General features: G+C 42.2%; 1 protein-coding gene across 1 annotated transcript in view; it reads left to right on the top strand.

Annotated features, from left to right (window-relative positions):
• LOC128684272 (kinesin-like protein KIF28) overlaps window positions 1–9,738 on the top strand; it is an 83,357-nt gene extending 73,619 nt beyond the window's left edge. Inside the window, exon 20 of the mRNA XM_070097109.1 lies at window positions 8,986–9,738. Within this exon, the coding sequence (XP_069953210.1) occupies window positions 8,986–9,056 (71 nt within the window). The 3' untranslated portion in view covers window positions 9,057–9,738. The remainder of the gene's footprint in view (window positions 1–8,985) is intronic.
• The last annotated feature ends 10,914 nt before the right edge of the window (window positions 9,739–20,652 follow it).

Below are 20,652 nucleotides of genomic sequence, written 5' to 3'. Positions count from 1 at the left end.
GCTTCAGTATGCTATCAGTAGCTTCAGTATACTATCAGTAGCTTCAGTATACTATCAGTAGCTTCAGTATACTATCAGTAGCTTCAGTATACTATCAGTAGCTTCAGTATACTATCAGTAGCTTCAGTATACTATCAGTAGCTTCAGTATACTATCAGTAGCTTCAGTATGCTATCAGTAGCTTCAGTATACTATCAGTAGCTTCAGTATACTATCAGTAGCTTCAGTATACTATCAGTAGCTTCAGTATACTATCAGTAGCTTCAGTATGCTATCAGTAGCTTCAGTATACTATCAGTAGCTTCAGTATACTATCAGTAGCTTCAGTATACTATCAGTAGCTTCAGTATACTATCAGTAGCTTCAGTATACTATCAGTAGCTTCAGTATACTATCAGTAGCTTCAGTATACTATCAGTAGCTTCAGTATACTATCAGTAGCTTCAGTATACTATCAGTAGCTTCAGTATACTATCAGTAGCTTCAGTATACTATCAGTAGCTTCAGTATACTATCAGTAGCTTCAGTATACTATCAGTAGCTTCAGTATGCTATCAGTAGCTTCAGTATACTATCAGTAGCTTCAGTATACTATCAGTAGCTTCAGTATACTATCAGTAGCTTCAGTATGCTATCAGTAGCTTCAGTATACTATCAGTAGCTTCAGTATACTATCAGTAGCTTCAGTATACTATCAGTAGCTTCAGTATACTATCAGTAGCTTCAGTATGCTATCAGTAGCTTCAGTATACTATCAGTAGCTTCAGTATACTATCAGTAGCTTCAGTATACTATCAGTAGCTTCAGTATGTAGCTAGTATACTATTCAGTAGCTTCAGTATACTATCAGTAGCTTCAGTATACTATCAGTAGCTTCAGTATACTATCAGTAGCTTCAGTATACTATCAGTAGCTTCAGTATGCTATCAGTAGCTTCAGTATACTATCAGTAGCTTCAGTATACTATCAGTAGCTTCAGTATACTATCAGTAGCTTCAGTATACTATCAGTAGCTTCAGTATACTATCAGTAGCTTCAGTATACTATCAGTAGCTTCAGTATACTATCAGTAGCTTCAGTATACTATCAGTAGCTTCAGTATACTATCAGTAGCTTCAGTATACTATCAGTAGCTTCAGTATACTATCAGTAGCTTCAGTATACTATCAGTAGCTTCAGTATACTATCAGTAGCTTCAGTATACTATCAGTAGCTTCAGTATACTATCAGTAGCTTCAGTATACTATCAGTAGCTTCAGTATGCTATCAGTAGCTTCAGTATACTATCAGTAGCTTCAGTATACTATCAGTAGCTTCAGTATGCTATCAGTAGCTTCAGTATACTATCAGTAGCTTCAGTATACTATCAGTAGCTTCAGTATACTATCAGTAGCTTCAGTATGCTATCAGTAGCTTCAGTATACTATCAGTAGCTTCAGTATACTATCAGTAGCTTCAGTATACTATCAGTAGCTTCAGTATACTATCAGTAGCTTCAGTGTACTATCAGTAGCTTCAGTATACTATCAGTAGCTTCAGTATGCTATCAGTAGCTTCAGTATACTATCAGTAGCTTCAGTATGCTATCAGTAGCTTCAGTATACTATCAGTAGCTTCAGTATACTATCAGTAGCTTCAGTATACTATCAGTAGCTTCAGTATACTATCAGTAGCTTCAGTATACTATCAGTATGCTATCTATCAGTAGCTTCAGTATACTATCAGTAGCTTCAGTATACTATCAGTAGCTTCAGTATACTATCAGTAGCTTCAGTATACTATCAGTAGCTTCAGTATGCTATCAGTAGCTTCAGTATACTATCAGTAGCTTCAATATACTATCAGTAGCTTCAGTATACTATCAGTAGCTTCAGTATGCTATCAGTAGCTTCAGTATACTATCAGTAGCTTCAGTATACTATCAGTAGCTTCAGTATGCTATCAGTAGCTTCAGTATACTATCAGTAGCTTCAATATACTATCAGTAGCTTCAGTATACTATCAGTAGCTTCAGTATACTATCAGTATTTCAGTATGCTATCAGTAGCTTCGTATGTTTGCTGCATTATTCTCATTGTTGTCAAGTTAGCTTATAACTGCCTTAGTTTCTCTGTCACTGCAGTGACATGAACTGTCAGCATTACTGTCAGTGCGGTGGCATGAACTGTCAGCATTACTGTCAGTGCGGTGGCATGAACTATCAGCATTACTGTCAGTGCGGTGGCATGAACTATCAGCATTACTGTCAGTGCGGTGGCATGAACTATCAGCATTACTGTCAGTGCGGTGGCATGAACTATCAGCATTACTGTCAGTGCGGTGGCATGAACTATCAGCATTACTGTCAGTGCGGTGGCATGAACTATCAGCATTACTGTCAGTGCGGTGGCATGAACTATCAGCATTACTGTCAGTGCGGTGGCATGAACTATCAGCATTACTGTCAGTGCGGTGGCATGAACTATCAGCATTACTGTCAGTGCGGTGGCATGAACTATCAGCATTACTGTCAGTGCGGTGGCATGAACTATCAGCATTACTGTCAGTGCGGTGGCATGAACTATCAGCATTACTGTCAGTGCGGTGGCATGAACTATCAGCATTACTGTCAGTGCGGTGGCATGAACTATCAGCATTACTGTCAGTGCGGTGGCATGAACTATCAGCATTACTGTCAGTGCGGTGGCATGAACTATCAGCATTACTGTCAGTGCGGTGGCATGAACTATCAGCATTACTGTCAGTGCGGTGGCATGAACTATCAGCATTACTGTCAGTGCGGTGGCATGAACTATCAGCATTACTGTCAGTGCGGTGGCATGAACTATCAGCATTACTGTCAGTGCGGTGGCATGAACTATCAGCATTACTGTCAGTGCGGTGGCATGAACTATCAGCATTACTGTCAGTGCGGTGGCATGAACTATCAGCATTACTGTCAGTGCGGTGGCATGAACTGTCAGCATTACTGTCAGTGCGGTGGCATGAACTATCAGCATTACTGTCAGTGCGGTGGCATGAACTATCAGCATTACTGTCAGTGCAGTGACATGAACTGTCAGCATTACTGTCAGTGCGGCGGCATGAACTATCAGCATTACTCTAAGTGGAATGCTCTGTAAGTGATGCATGCTGAGTGACAATTGCAATTGTTCAGATCACTGCTGAAGCATTATGCTGTCTTGTCTCCTTAGTAAAAATACTCATTCTGTCATCTTACAGCATTAAGTATCATCACAGCATTATCAACACAGCATTATCAACACAGCATTATCATCACAGCATTATCAACACAGCATTATTAACACAGCATTATCATCACAGCATTATCAACACAGCATTATCATCACAGCATTATCAACACAGCATTATTAACACAGCATTATCATCACAGCATTATCAACACAGCATTATCAACACAGCATTATCAACACAGCATTATAAACACAGCATTATCAACACAGCATTATCAACACAGCATTATCAACACAGCATTATTAACACAGCATTATCAACACAGCATTATCAACACAGCATTATTAACACAGCATTATCAACACAGCATTATCAACACAGCATTATCAACACAGCATTATCATCACAGCATTATCAACACAGCATTATCAACACAGCATTATCAACACAGCATTATCAACACAGCATTATCAACACAGCATTATCAACACAGCATTATCAACACAGCATTATTAACACAGCATTATCAACACAGCATTATCAACACAGCATTATCAACACAGCATTATCAACACAGCATTATTAACACAGCATTATCATCACAGCATTATCAACACAGCATTATCAACACAGCATTATCATCACAGCATTATCAACACAGCATTATCAACACAGCATTATCATCACAGCATTATCAACACAGCATTAACAATACAGCATTATCAACACAGCATTATCAACACAGCATTATCAACACAGCATTATCAACACAGCATTATCAACACAGCATTATTAACACAGCATTATCAACACAGCATTATCAACACAGCATTATCAACACAGCATTATTAACACAGCATTATCAACACAGCATTATCAATACAACATTATCAACACAGCATTATTAACACATCATTATCAACACAGCATTATCAACACAGCATTATCAACACAACATTATCAACGCAGCATTATCAACACAGCATTATCAACACAGCATTATCAACACAGCATTATTAACACAGCATTATCAACACAGCATTATCAATACAACATTATCAACACAGCATTATTAACACATCATTATCAACACAGCATTATCAACAAAGCATTATCAACACAACATTATCAACACAGCATTATCAACACAGCATTATCAACACAGCATTATCAACACAATATTATCAACACAGCATTATCAACACAGCATTATCAACACAGCATTATCAACACAGCATTATCAACACAGCATTATCATCACAACATTATCAACACAGCATTATCAACACAGCATTATCAACACAGCATTATCAACACAGCATTATCAACAGAGCATTATCAACAGAGCATTATCAACATAGCATTATCAACACAGCATTATCAACACAGCATTATCAACACAGCATTATCAACACAGCATTATCAACACAGCATTATCAACACAGCATTATTAACACAGCATTATCAACACAGCATTATCAACACAGCATTATCAACACAATATTATCAACACAGCATTATCAACACAGCATTATCAACACAGTATTATCAACACAGCATTATCAACACAGCATTATCAACACAGCATTATCAACACAGCATTATCAACACAGCATTATCAACACAGCATTATCAACACAGCATTATCAATACAGCATTATCAACACAGCATTATTAATACAGCATTATCAACACAGCATTATCAACAAAGCATTATCAACACAGCATTATCAACACAGCATTATCAACACTGCATTATGAACACAGCATTATCAACACAACATTATCAACACAGCATTATCAACACAGCATTATCAATACAGCATTATCAACACAGCATTATTAATACAGCATTATCAACACAGCATTATCAACACAGCATTATCAACACAACATTATCAACACAGCATTATCAACACAGCATTATCAATACAGCATTATCAACACAGCATTATTAATACAGCATTATCAACACAGCATTATCAACACAGCATTATCAACACAGCATTATCAACACATCATTATCAACACAGCATTATCAACACAACATTATCAACACAGCATTATTAATACAGCATTATCAACACAGCATTATCAACACAGCATTATCAACACAGCATTATCAACACAACATTATCAACACAGCATTATCAACACAGCATTATCAACACAGCATTATCAACACAGCATTATCAACACAACATTATCAACACAGCATTATCAACACAGCATTATCATCACAGCATTATCAACACAGCATTATCAACACAACATTATCAACACAGCATTATCAACACAGCATTATCAACACAGCATTATCAACACAGTATTATCAACACAGCATTATCAACACAGCATTATCAACACAGCATTATCAACACAGCATTATCAACACAACATTATCAACACAGCATTATCAACACAGTATTATCAACACAGCATTATCAACACAGCATTATTAACACAGCATTATCAACACAGCATTATCAACACAGCATTATCAGTAATCATCTTCTCACTAATGTTCGTGTCACTATCACATTCATTATTCCAACATTATCTTTCATTGTATGTTTTGTCTTGTCTTGTTTTATTGTTTATGGACTAGAGAGAGGACACAGAGCTTACCTTTTAATTGTGGCAACGTTTCGCTCTGCCTTATTCGATAGAGCTCTACATTGAGCGAAATGTCGTGGCTAATGGCTTGTTCTGTTCCTGTGTTTGTTTGTTTGTTTGATTGTTTGTTTGTGTACTTGTCCATGATACTGAAGGTAGGAAGTGTGTGTGTGTGTGTGTGTGTGTGTGTGTGTGTGTGTGTGTGTGTGTGTGTGTGTGTGTGTGTGTGTGTGTGTGTGTGTGTGTGTGTGTGTGTGTGTGTGTGTGTGTGTGTGTGTGTGTGTGTACTCACCTAATTGTACTCACCTAATTGTGGTTGCAGGGGTCGAGACTCAGCTCCTGGCCCCGCCTCTTCACTGACCGCTACTGGGTCCTCTCCCTCTCTGCTTCCTGAGCTTTGTCATACCTCTTCTTAAAACTATGTATCGTTCCTGCCTCCACTACTTCACTTGCTAGGCTATTCCACTTGCTGACGACTCTATGACTGAAGAAATACTTCCTAACGTCCCTGTGACTCTTCTGAGTCTTCAGCTTCCAGTTGTGACCCCTTGTCCCTGTGTCCCCTCTCTGGAACATCCTATCTCTGTCCACCTTGTCTATTCCCCGCAGTATCTTGTATGTCGTTATCACGTCTCCCCTGACCCTTCTGTCCTCCAGTGTCGTCAGTCCGATTTCCCTCAACCTTTCCTCGCACGACATTCCCCTGAGCTCTGGGACTAGCCTTGTTGCAAACCTTTGTACTTTCTCTAACTACTTGACGTGCTTGACCAGGTGTGGGTTCCAGACTGGTGCTGCATACTCCAGTATGGGCCTAACATACACAGTGTACAATGTCTTGAACGATTCCTTATTAAGGTATCGGAACGCTATTCTCAAGTTTGCCAGGCGCCCGTATGCTGCAGCAGTTATTTGGTTGATGTGTGCCTCCGGTGACGTGCTCGGCGTTATGGTCACCCCAAGGTCTTTCTCCCTGAGTGAGATCTGTAGTCTTTGTCCACCTAGCCTATACTCTGTCTGCGGTCTTCTTTGCCCCTCCCCAATCTTCATAACTTTGCATTTGGTAGGGTTGAATTCGAGAAGCCAGTTTCTGGACCACATGTCCAGCCTGTCCAGGTCTCTTTGCAGTCCTGCCTCATCCTCATCCGATTTAATTCTTCTCATCAGCTTCACATCATCTGCGAATAGGGACACTTCAGAGTCTATTCCTTCCATCATGTCGTTCGCATATATCAAAAATAGCACTGGTCCTAGAACTGATCCCTGTGGGACCCCGCTCGTCACAGGCGCCCACTGTGATACCTCTTCACGTACCATGACTCGTTGTTGCCTCCCTGTCAGGTATTCCCTGATCCATTGCAGTGCCCTCCCTGTTATATGCGCCTGATCCTCCAGCTTGTACACTAATCTCTTGTGGGGAACTGTGTCAAAGGCCTTCCTGCAGTCTAGGAAAACGCAATCAACCCACCCCTCTCTCTCGTGTCTTACTTCTGTTACCTTGTCATAAAACTCTAGAAGATTTGTGACACAGGATTTGCCTTCCATGAACCCATGCTGGTTTTCATTTATAATCTTGTTCCGTTCCAGGTGTTCCACCACTCTCCTCCTGATAATCTTCAACATGACTTTGCACACAATACATGTCAGAGACACAGGTCTGTAGTTTAGCCCCTCATTTCTGTTTCCTTTCTTAAATATGGGGACTACATTTGCTGTCTTCCATTTCTGAGGTAGTTGCCCAGTTTCAAGGGATGTGTTGAAGATTGTGGTTAGAGGCACGCACAGCATCTCTGCTCCTTTTCTAAGGACCCACGGGGAGATGTTGTCCGGCCCCATCACCTTTGAGGTATCAAGGTCACTTAGCAGCTTCTGCACCTCCTCCTCGGTTGTTCGTATCTCATCCAACACTTGTTGGTATATTCCCTCTTGATGTTCCCTTCTGTGCTGTCTTCCCACAGCCCTTCCTGTCTCTACTGTAAAAACTTCCTTAAATCTCCTGGTTAGCTCCTCACATACCTGCTGATCATTTCTTGTGAGTTCTCCACCTTCTGTCCTCAATTTGATCACCTGGTCTTTGACTGTTGTCTTCCTCCTGATGTGGCTATACAACAGTTTCGGGTCAGTCTTGATTTTCGATGCTATGTAATTTTCATACTGTGTGTGTGTGTGAGTGTGTGTGTGTGTGTGTGTGTGTGTGTGTATGTGTGTGTGTGTGTGTGTGTGTGTGTGTGTGAGTGTGTGTGTGAGATGTGTGTGTGTGTATGTGTGTGTGTGTGTTTGTGTTTGTGTTTGTGTTTCAGTGCACAGGTCAGTATGTCTGTCCTGTTTATCCGGTGGCTCTGAATAATCGCTTATATTAAATTGTTGTGTATAAATAATTCTAGCATGAGCATCTGCTAAAATAATTCTGAATTATCGTCTCTAATAATTATCTCAGTTAAAAATAATTCTAATTGTCTTTAAAAAATTTCACGATTATATAATTATATGTTGCTGGCCCCCCTACCATTCACTAGATCCCCCCTACCATTTACCCCCTTCCCCTACCATTCACTAGATCCCCCCCTACCATTCACTAGATCCCCCCTATCATCTACCCCCTTCCCCTACCGTCCACTAGATCCCCCCTACCATCTACCCCCTTCCCCTACCATTCACTAGATCTCCCCCTACCATCTACCCCCTTCCCCTACCGTCCACTAGATCCCACCCTACCATCTACCCCCTTCCCCTACCATTCACTAGATCTCCCCCTACCATCTACCCCCTTCCCCTACCGTCCACTAGATCCCACTCTACCATCTACCCCCTTCCATTACCGTTCACTATATCCCCCCTACCATCTACCCCCTTCCCCTACCATTCACTAGATCTCCCCCTACCATCTACCCCCCTTCCCCTTCCGTCCACTAGATCCCCCCTACCATCTACCCCCTTCCCCTACCATTCACTAAATCCACCCTACCATCTACTCCCATTTACCCTCACTACACCCATCCATTCCTCGTTCATGTCGTTCAGTAATAAACTCACATGACGTTCGTCCACACAGCTGATTCTGACGTTCTCTTCCACAGCTGATTCTGACGTTCTCTTCCACAGCTGATTCTGACGTTCTCTTCCACAGCTGATTCTGACGTTCTCTTCCATAGCTCATTCTGACGTTCTCTTCCACAGCTGATTCTGACAGAGACGGGATCAAGTCGGGAAGTGGGGGTTCCGGAAGCTCTGTGTGTGTGCTGCTGTAGCTGCTCCCCGTCTGTGGAACTATCATGTGAAACCTCTCATGTGAAACCTCTCATGTGAAGCTTCTCATGTGTAACCTCTCATGCGAAACCTCTCATATGAAACCCCTCATGTGAAATCTCTTATGTGAAGCCTCTCATGCGAAACCTCCTATTCGAAACCACTCATGTGAAACCTCTCATGTGAAAACTGTCTTATAAAATCTCTGCTGTGACACATTCTTGTGAAGCCTCTCAACACGCAACCTATGAAACCTTTCCAATAAAACCTCAAGGAGCGGAACACGTGGTGTAGGGCATCACGGAAACCCATCCCCCCAGGGAATCCTTCTCTTCCTCAGTTCTCCGGACAAGACTGGCAAAGAAAGAATCCTTGACAATAATAATCCCTGATCTGCTCTAAGTGGAAACCTCATGAGAGGGAGAGAAGGAAGCCTTCTATAACCTCTTCATGGGAAGGGAAATTGAGTGAACTAAAAATAGGAAAGAAGGGAATCCTCCAGGCAAGAAATGAAACCTCCTCCGCTTGTGTATGCAAGTCTGCAGTGGACGGAAGCCTTCAAATAATGATTCTAGCATCCCTGTATGTCCGGAAACCTCCGTCTTGAAGCCTCAGCATAGTGCTTTGAACTGAACAAATTTGCATAAGATTTAGAAAGATTATATTTACAAAAAGTTTGACTAGTGTATACACATGTATACACATGTATACACATGTATACACACGGAGCGTGTATGTATACATACAGGAAACATTCATGTATACATACAGATGGAAAATAAGGTAATCATCCAAATGATTAGTGTGTGTGTGTGTGTGTGTGTGTGTGTGTGTGTGTGTGTGTGTGTGTGTGTGTGTGTGTGTGTGTGTCTGTGTCTGTGTGTGTGTGTGTGTACTCACCTATTTGTACTCACCTATTTGTGGTTGCAGGGGTCGAGTCACAGCTCCTGTGTGTGTGTGTGTGTGTGTGTGTGTGTGTGTGTGTGTGTGTGTGTGTGTGTGTGTGTGTGTGTATGACTCCCCACCACATACAACTGTCATACACTATACAGTTAACACCTGTCTTAACACATGTCTGTAGTGAATCACTCCTACACATAATCGTCCACCGTACCTTCAGAACGGTGTATGATACAGTCACGAGGGGAATGTATGATGCAGTAGTGAGGGGAGTGCATGATACAGTAATGAGGGAAGTGCATGATACAGTAGTGAGGGGAGTGCATGATACAGTAATGAGGGGAGTATATGATACAGTAGTGAAGGGAGTGCATGATACAGTAATGAGAGGAGTGCATGATACAGTAGTGAGAGGAGTGCATGATACAGAAGTGAGGGGAGTGTATGATACAGTAATGAGGGGAGTGCATGATACAGTAGTGAGGGGAGTGTATGATACAGTAATGAGAGGAGTGCATGATACAGTAGTGAGGGGAGTGTATGATACAGTAATGAGGGAAGTGCATGATACAGTAGTGAGAGGAGTGCATGATACAGTAGTGAGGGGAGTGTATGATACAGTAGTGAGGGGAGTGTATGATACAATAGTGAGGGGAGTTTATGATACAGTAATGAGGGGAGTGCATGATACAGTAGTGAGGGGAGTGCATGATACAGTAATGAGGGGAGTATATGATACAGTAGTGAAGGGAGTGCATGATACAGTAATGAGAGGAGTGCATGATACAGTAGTGAGAGGAGTGCATGATACAGAAGTGAGGGGAGTGTATGATACAGTAATGAGGGGAGTGCATGATACAGTAGTGAGGGGAGTGTATGATACAGTAATGAGAGGAGTGCATGATACAGTAGTGAGGGGAGTGTATGATACAGTAATGAGGGAAGTGCATGATACAGTAGTGAGAGGAGTGCATGATACAGTAATGAGAGGAGTGCATGATACAGTAGTGAGGGGAGTGTATGATACAGTAATGAGGGAAGTGCATGATACAGTAGTGAGAGGAGTGCATGATACAGTAGTGAGGGGAGTGTATGATACAGTAGTGAGGGGAGTGTATGATACAATAGTGAGGGGAGTTTATGATACAGTAATGAGGGGAGTGCATGATACAGTAGTGAGGGGAGTGCATGATACAGTAATGAGGGGAGTATATGATACAGTAGTGAAGGGAGTGCATGATACAGTAGTGAGGGGAGTGCATGATACAGTAATGAGGGGAGTGCATGATGCAGTAGTGAGGGGAGTGTATGATACAGTAATGAGAGGAGTGCATGATACAGTAGTGAGGGTAGTGTATGATACAGTAATGAGAGGAGTGCATGATACAGTAGTGAGGGGAGTGTATGATACAGTAATGAAAGGAGTGCATGATACAGTAGTGAGGGGAGTGTATGATACAGTAGTGAGGGGAGTGTATGATATACATAATACAACTCATAGTATAAGTTAATAAGTGACCTTAAAAGAACACTGTATATACACAATATTTATACAAGTATAAGAGACTAATGTATATTTTTTCTATATTATACGTTTATGAGAGAATATTTAAGGAAAGATGACTTGTATGATACAGCAGAACTGTGGAACTGTTTTGTAATATATATAACGGTTCTGTGTGTGTTCTGCTTGGTGTTCTTTCTCTGTGTCGTCATAACATGTTATCCAAGAAATGCTAAATATAACAGAGTTTGAGTGTTATTGTGGCAACACTGTTGAGGTGAGTCATGACGTCACGATCATCAGCCAATCAAAATACATTGATTTGGGGATGATCCCCGTGACGTCACGCATTATCAACCAATCAGGTAATTCCTGCCACCTGTCTGGGCTCTGAACTGCTCACAAGTGCAGCTGTAAATGAACCAATGAATAATAAACGAGGGATGATAACTATGAATCACGTACAAGTATGATATGTCCGATGATATCAGTGTTTCTGTGATATTGATTATTGTGATTAAGTGCCTAAGTAAAATCCCTAAAATCACAGAGATGGGAACATGTGGCAACCCTGAGTCATCCCATGGTGCTGGGTAATGTATATATCAAATTTATATTGTAGAACACTTGATAATATACACTATACATGTACATTATAGACTAATGGGTGTGTATCTCTCTGTATATACACTGATGGGTGTGTATCTCTCAGTGTATATGCACTGATGGATGTGTATCTCTCAGTGTATATACACTGATGGATGTGTATCTCTCAGTGTATATACACTGATGGATGTGTATCTCTCAGTGTATATACACTGATGGGTATGTATCTCTCAGTGTATATACACTGATGGGTGTGTATCTCTCAGTGTATATACACTGATGGGTGTGTATCTCTCAGTGTATATACACTGATGGGTGTGTATCTCTCTGTATATATACACTGATGGGTGTGTATCTCTCAGTGTATATACACTGATGGGTGTGTATCTCTCAGTGTATATACACTGGTGGGTGTGTATCTCTCAGTGTATATACACTGATGGGTGTGTATCTCTCAGTGTATATGCACTGGTGGGTGTGTATCTCTCAGTGTATATGCACTGATGGGTGTGTATCTCTCATTGTATATACACTGATGGGTGTGTATCTCTCAGTGTATATGCACTGATGGATGTGTATCTCTCAGTGTATATACACTGATGGATGTGTATCTGTCAGTGTATATACACTGATGGATGTGTATCTCTCAGTGTATATACACTGATGGGTGTGTATCTGTCAGTGTATATACACTGATGGATGTGTATCTCTCAGTGTATATACACTGATGGGTGTGTATCTTTCAGTGTATATATACTGATGGGTGTATATCTCTCAGTGTATATATATACTGATGGGCATTTTCTCTCAGTGTATATACATTGACGGGTATATATAACTCAGTGTATAAACACTGATGGGTGTGTATCTCTCAGTGAATATACATTGATGGGTGTATATCTCTCAGTATATATACACAGATGGGTGTATACCTCTATCTCTCAATGTATATACACTAATCGGTGTATACCTCTATCTCTCAATGTATATACACTAATCGGTGTATACCTCTATCTCTCAGTGTATATACACTGATGGGTGTGTATCTCTCAGTGTATATACACTGATGGGTGTGTATCTCTCAGTGTATATACACTGATGGGTGTATATCTCTATCTCTCAGTGTATATACACTGAGAGATAACTTTTACGACATTAGGTATTAAAGTATTCTTGCCTGTGAGGGATGAACAGGTGACATGCAGCCTTAATTACCTTCGTGTAGTAGATAGGTTTTAAACTTTACTAACCAGCCTGTATTACATTATTTAATAATAATAATAATAATAATAATAATAATAATAATAATAATAATAATAATAATAATAATAATAATAATAATAATCTTGTTGATTCGATAATAATGGTAAAAATAATAATGATATTAACAACAACAACAATAATAATAATAATAATAATAATAATAATAATAATAATAATAATAATAATAATAATAATAATAATAATAATAATAGTAACAAAAATAATAATAATAATAATAATAATATTAATATAATAATAATAATAGTGGTACAATATTAATATTAATAACAATAATAATAATAATAATAATAATAATAATAATAATAATAATAATAATAATAATAATAAAGGTAAAATAATAATATTAATAACAACAATAATAATAATAATAATATTAATATAATAATAATAATAATAAAGGTAAAATATTAATAATAATAATAATAATAATATTAATAATAATAATAATAATAATAATAATAATAATAATAATATTAATAATAATAATAATAATAATAATAACTTGGTCTACGTCTCTGTGATTTAGGTCTCTGTGTTGTATTAAATAAATAAAGAATAAGTCATGTTTTACTCTCCATCAGAAATAATTATTGAGTTACAAAGTTAATTTTCTGGATTTTCACGACAGGAAAATACTTGATAGTTCGTAAATTTTCACCTTTTTTTTTGAGGAAAATTTTATAATCAGTCGCAGGAAATATATATTTGTCCACTAAAATTAAGATATTTTTGAGTTTACAAAAAAAAAAAAAAAACATAAATTTGGAACAACAGAACCTTGACGCTAGCGAGGGGCTCTTGATGCTGGTGAAGTGTTATCTTGACGTTAGCGAGGGGCTCTTGATGCTGATGAAGTGTTACCTTGACACTAGCGAGGGGCTCTTGATGCTGGTGAAGTGTTACCTTGACACTAGCGAGGGGCTCTTGATGCTGGTGAAGTGTTACCTTGACGCTAGCGAGGGGCTCTTGATGCTGGTGAAGGGTTACCTTGACGCTAGCGATGGGCTCTTGATGCTGGTGAAGTGTTATCTTGTCGTTAGCGAGGGGCTTTTGATGCTGGTGAAGTGTACCTTGACGCTAGCGAGGGGCTCTTGATGCTGGTGAAGGGTTACCTTGGCGCTAGCGAGGGGCTCTTGATGCTGGTGAAGGGTTACCTTGACGCTAGCGATGGGCTCTTGATGCTAGTGAAGTGTCACCTTGACGCTAGCGAGGGGCTCTTGATGCTGGTGAAGTGTTGCCTTGACGTTAGCGAGGGGCTCTTGATGCTAGTGAAGGGTTACCTTGACGCTAGCGAGGGGCTCTTGATGCCTGTGAAGTGTCACCTTGACGCTAGCGAGGGGCTCTTGATGCTGTTGAAGGGTCACCTTGACGCTAGCGAGGGGCTCTTGATGCTGGTGAAGGGTTACCTTGACACTAGCGAGGGGCTCTTGATGCTAGTGAAGGGTTACCTTGACGATAGCGATGGGCTCTTGATGCTAGTGAAGTGTCACCTTGACGCTAGCGAGGGGCTCTTGATGCTGGTGAAGGGTTATATTGACGTTAGCGAGGGGCTCTTGATGCTGGTGCAGGGTTACCTTGACACTAGCGAAGGGCTCTTGATGCTGGTGAAGGGTCACCTTGACACTAGCGAGGGGCTCTTGATGCTGGTGAAGGGTTACCCTGACGCTAGCGATGGGCTCTTGATGCTAGTGAAGTGTCACCTTGACGCTAGCGAGGGGCTCTTGATGCTGGTGAAGGGTTACCTTGACGCTAGCTAGGGGCTCTTGATGCTAGTGAAGAGTTACCTTGACACTAGCGAGGGGCTCTTGATGCTAGTGAAGGGTTACCTTGACGCTAGCGAGGGGCTCTTGATGCTAATGAAGTGTCACCTTGACGCTTGCGAGGGGCTCTTGATGCTAGTGAAGTGTTACCTTCACGCTAGCGAGGGGCTCTTGATGCTAGTGAAATGTTACCTTGACGCTAGCGAGGGGCTCTTGATGCTAGTGAAGGGTTCTTGATGCTAGTGAAGGGTTCTTGATGCTAGTGAAAGATTACCTTGACGCTATCGAGGGGCTCTTGATGCTAGTGAAGGGCTTTTGATGCTAGTGAAGGGTTCTTGATGCTAGTGAAGGGTTACCTTAACGCTAGCGAGGGGCTCTTGATGGTAGTGAAGGGTTCTTGATGCTAGTGAAGGATTACCTTGACGTTAGGGAGGGGTTTTTGATGCTAGTGAAGGGTTCTTGATGCTAGTGAAGGGTTACCTTGACGCTACCGAGGGGCTCTTGATGCTAGTGAAGGGTTGCCTTGACGCTATCAAGGGGCTCTTGATGCTAGTGAAGAGCTCTTGATGCTAGTGAAGGGTTACCTTGATGCTAGCGAGGGGCTCTTGATGCTAGTGAAGGGTTCTTGATGCTAGTGAAGGGTTGCCTTGTTGCTAGTGAAGGGCTCTTGATGCTAATGAAGGGCTCTCGATGATAGTGAAGGGTTGCCTTGTTGCTGGTGAAGGGCTCTTGATGCTAAGGAAGGGTTACCTTAATGCTAGCGAGGGGCTCTTGATGCTAGTGAAGGGCTCTTGATGCTAGTGAAGGGCTCTTGATGCTAGTGAAGGGCTCTTGATTCTAGTGAAGAGCTCTTGATGCTAGTGAAGAGCTCTTGATGCTAGTGAAAGGGCTCTTGATGCAAGTGAAGGGTTACCTTGCTGCTAGCGAGGGGCTCTTGATGACCTGAACTACATCTACCCTTCCCTCCTGCCATCATAGATAATTACCTCTCTGTCCTCTGGCGCCGCCGTGTCATCCTGACTTTGATTTAATAATAATTTGTCTTTCCACTCCAAGTAATCTCCGTCAAGTTCACTTCATTGATAATAACTGTTATAACAGAGTGGAGGAAGGTGAGTGTTGCGCCCTGGTGGTGACATTAATAACTAGGAGTGATGAGGTGCACTAACACAAGCATGGTGACATTGTCAGCTTACAAGATGGGACACTGACAAGCATGGTGACACTGTCAGCTTACAAGATGGGACAGTGACAAGCATGGTGACACTGTCAGCTTACAAGATGGGACACTGACAAGCATGGTGACAGTGTCAGCTTACAAGATGGGACAGTGACAAGCATGGTGACACTGTCAGCTTACAAGATGGGACACTGACAAGCATGATGACACTGTCAGCTTACAAGATGGAACATTCACAAGCATGATGACACTGTCAGCTTACAAGATGGGACATTCACAAGCTTGGTGACACTTTCAGCAGGGCAGGTGGAGGTCGAGTAGACATCAGGGTAGGCGAATGAGGTAAAGATGCTAGTGTGAGAGGTTACGGGGGAGGAATGGAGTGAGTCCTGTACGACAGTACGAGCCACTTGGTCCCAACACTGAAAGAGGAGTGAAATTTAGCAGAGACAACACTAGTATTGGTGTGGAGTTCCAGGTATGTGTTATAAGATTACGGGGAAAAGCGTGACCGTCAAAAAGCCGACTACTCAGTGATGAATGCAACGCTGGGGCAGCCCCACCTCGGAAAAGAAGCCGAAGGCTGAGGCGAAGAGGCGCAGACGTAAGAGAGATGCGGGAAGTAAGACGGAGTGTCATGTCCAATAATTTTGCAGAAATGTGAAGGAAGGGAAAAGAGCGAAGATCAAATCTGACAGGAATGACTTGCTCTAAAATTAATGAGCATAAATGAGAATGGATTGTTAGTAAGAGTAAAAGAACTGGGATGAATGTGGTGGATCTGCAGAAATATAGAATAAAAGGACAGGTCCTCCATGTACAGGGATATCTGACTTACCTGGTTCCTCTGAAAGGAGACGTTGCAATTCTCAGTATGTTGCAGAGAAGTGAGAGTAGGGGGAAATATTAGCATGTTGTGTGTGTGTGTGTGTGTGTGTGTGTGTGTGTGTGTGTGTGTGTGAGTAACACGGTCATTATTCAGTAATAATTGTGTGCCAAGGGAAGGTAATGTGAGGGTGAAGAATGAGTTTTTGTTAATATTTCGTTATGATCTCGGCTCCCGACTGAGGTTTGCTTTCATGGTAGGTGACTGCAGTTATCATAAGGAGGATGGTTGTCTCACTGAGGAAAATGAGGAGAGGGGGCGAGCCGAGGCATTTCTCCTCCTGGAGGTCAATGGTGACGGGCAATTATTGTGATTGGAGATATAAAGGCAGCGAGGAAGGGAGGTGAGGAGAGGCATTAGTGTCCATAGACTGAAACGAGGCTTAAGCTTCGATTTAAGTGATACACTGGGGAGGATGTTAGAGGCTTGAGGTTTTGGGGAGGTGGTGAAGTGGGTGGCCACTTTATATAAGAACAGAATAGTTGGGATAGATTAATGGGAGGTTTGAGTGGGAGGTAGGGATGGGTAAGGGATATCGTCAAGGTTGCCGGGTGTCCCAGATTTTGTATGCAAGTTCGCAGGACCCCTTTATCGTCTGGTACTGATGGGGTGAACTCTGGACTGCTGAGAATGGAAGGCAGTAGGTGTCTGGCAGTAGTGGGTAATGTGGATACAACTGTCTTGGAGAAGCATTTCGGCAGGATGTATTGAAAGCCGTGTTTGGGTTGCATGGAGAGGTGACTGTCGAGGGTTACAGATATGGTTATATAGGGAGAGGGAGGATTGGGGTGCCCTTCGTGAAGGGAACGAGTGACAATGAAGATATGTAATACATTATACAAGGGACAAGAAGCTTGAGTGGAAGCTGAATTTTCAAAATATTAAAGAGTTCCTCTGCAGTAGACCGAGGGCTCCGAGGTCGTGACATCCCACAATCTTACAAAGGGTAATTGATGTCAAGTTTTTCCAACAGCTTGTGTTTGTTCTTTGACGGATGTGGTGGTGAAGCACAGTCAGACGGAGGGTTTTCAATTTAGTGCAGGAAAGACTATGTAAATACTGACATAATGAAGTGATAACTTTGTCTGTGAGAGAGGGAAGTGTTAGTGTTGTTTGACGTGAGGTAGAGAAGTGTTGCACAGGTACGTGAGGAGTCTGGGGGAGTGCTGGAGTACATTCCAGGAGAGGCTGACTGAACGACTGAGGAACCAATTGTTTCTTTAGTAGGGTGGGCGAGGAAAGGGCATATGTAGCGTGAAGTATGTCTACGAGAGGTGAAAAAGCTGTGAACACAATAAGGGCGTGGGTGTGTGGGCGTGATGTGTGGGCGTGTGGAAGGAAACAATGAAGGGCGGAGTATGGGCGGGGGAGACAGGTTAGTGGAGCACCCACGGCTCTCACAGCTGGTCGCCCTGTGTAGCTGCTGCAGCCGTCTATGTAGGTTCCCACCCCATCCTCGGGTGGTTCTGGAGTCGTCCTCGGGTCGTTCTGGAACCGTCCTCGGGTCGTTCTGGAGTAGTCCTCAGGCGGTTCTAAAATCGTCCTCTGGTCGTTCTGGAACCGTCCTCGGGTCTTTCTGGAGTCGCCCTCGAGTCATTCTGGAACCGTCTTCGGGTCGTTCTGGAGTTGTCCTCGGGTCGTATTAACTATAGTCTAAACGTCGAGGTAAGTCCCTAAATCCATCAACACACACTCACTGCAACACATTATACCCTGGCTAGAACAACACATACCCTGTATTCATTTGCTTTTAGGATATCTTCTGTTTTGCAGACACGATAAACCCGTAGGAGTGACGCAGCTCGAGGGAGTCAAAAATCATCAAGAACACTTGATCATCAACACACACAGTGCTTGAAGGATATATAGAGATGTTTGTCTCTGAGACTTGATTTTATCACTATTTTAGACATGAAACATCCTTTGACTGGTGTACAGGTGATACGCAGTCTTAATGACCCTGGTGTAGTGACTGGTGGTGTACAGGTGACATGCAATCTTAATGATCCTCGTGTAGTAGATAGTCTTCAAACTTAACTTACCCGCCAACTTCAACACACAAATTAAGGGAAGGTCATGGTGCCATAATTAAATCAAAACTTTACTGGTGTAAGACTGTGCAATGTCCCCTGTTGTAAGTCTGTGCACTGTTCCCTGGTGTAAGTTTGTGTACTGTCCCCTGGTGTAAATCTGTGTACTGTCCCCTGGTGTAAGTGTGCACTGTTCCCTGGTGTAAGTCTGTGCACTGTTCCCTGGTGTAAGTCTGTGTACTGTCCCCTAGTGTAAGTCTGTGCACTGCCCCCTCGGTGCAAGTTTGTGTACTGCCTCCTGGTGTAAATCTGTACACTGCCTCGCCCTCTGGTGTAAGTCTGTGTGTCCCATATTTCTACATGTTCTGATTATCATTCCACCTTCCTTACCTCACTCTTACCTCTCCTGTGTTATGTTTACCAGTCCCTTTCTTCTACCCCTCTACCTTTTTTCCCTCTTTGTCTCCCTTTCACTCTCTCTACTTCTCATTCTGCCTCTTTCTCCCTCTCTCGTCAACTCCTCTGCTCTCTGCCTCTCTCTTTCTATCTAAGCTTACCCTTTACTTTCCTTTCGTCTACCTCCCCACTCTTCCATCCCTTCCTCCTCCCCCCCCTGTCCCTTCCTCCCCCCGCCTCCCCTTCACCTTTATCCACATGCAAGTGTTGAAATCACCAGCTTCCGCTTCCGGTGAGAGACTGGATCCCAGACGTGAGTGTAACAGTGTCTCCGCCGGTCATCTCCTCTCCACGATGTTAAAGGTTCTCTCTCCAAGCCTTGAAGGGTCAACAAATGCCTGGGGGGAATTAAAGGTCATAAGGTTTGACCTAAGGAACGGCAGGGGAGATTCAATTTGTTTGATCGAGAGCCTTTTACCATTATGAAGATACCCTTCAAGAGCCTTGGATCAAGAGCCCTTTACCAGCATGTGTTTCCTTGAAGGTCCCTCACCATGATCTGTACATCTTTTCTACTTCTTGTCTTGATGAATTTTCAAAGGTTCTTCAAGAATGCTTATAAGAATATAATTTTTAAACATTAGACAGAATACCGACAGGTTGGTGAGTTTATGTACGACGTTTTATCTTTGTTTCCGATATCAGAAGTAGTGGAGAGCAAAGATGAAGTGATTAGTCCAGCACCTTTGTTGTAAAATATGATGGACTGATTATTGAGTTCCCCTGAATATAATTGTTTCGTCACCCGTTGTGGCTGAGAAGGCGCTGCTGCTGCTGCTGGTGCTGCTGGTGCTGCTGCTGCTGCTGCTGCTGCTGGTGCTGCTGGTGCTGCTGCTGGTGCTGCTGGTGCTGCTGCTGCTGCTGCTGCTGCTGCTGCTGGGTGGCATCACGCTCAAATATGGAGTCTTGTGGGAGACCATTGCTGTATGTAATGGTTGTGACAATAACAGTAGCGGCCGTTCCACCTCAGACTGTCCCTGGCCGCAGACCAG

The sequence above is a fragment of the Cherax quadricarinatus genome, chromosome 4, assembly GCF_038502225.1.
Source record: "Cherax quadricarinatus isolate ZL_2023a chromosome 4, ASM3850222v1, whole genome shotgun sequence".
Taxonomy (NCBI): Eukaryota; Metazoa; Arthropoda; class Malacostraca; order Decapoda; family Parastacidae; genus Cherax; species Cherax quadricarinatus.
This window is presented reverse-complemented; position numbering and strand designations above follow the sequence as displayed.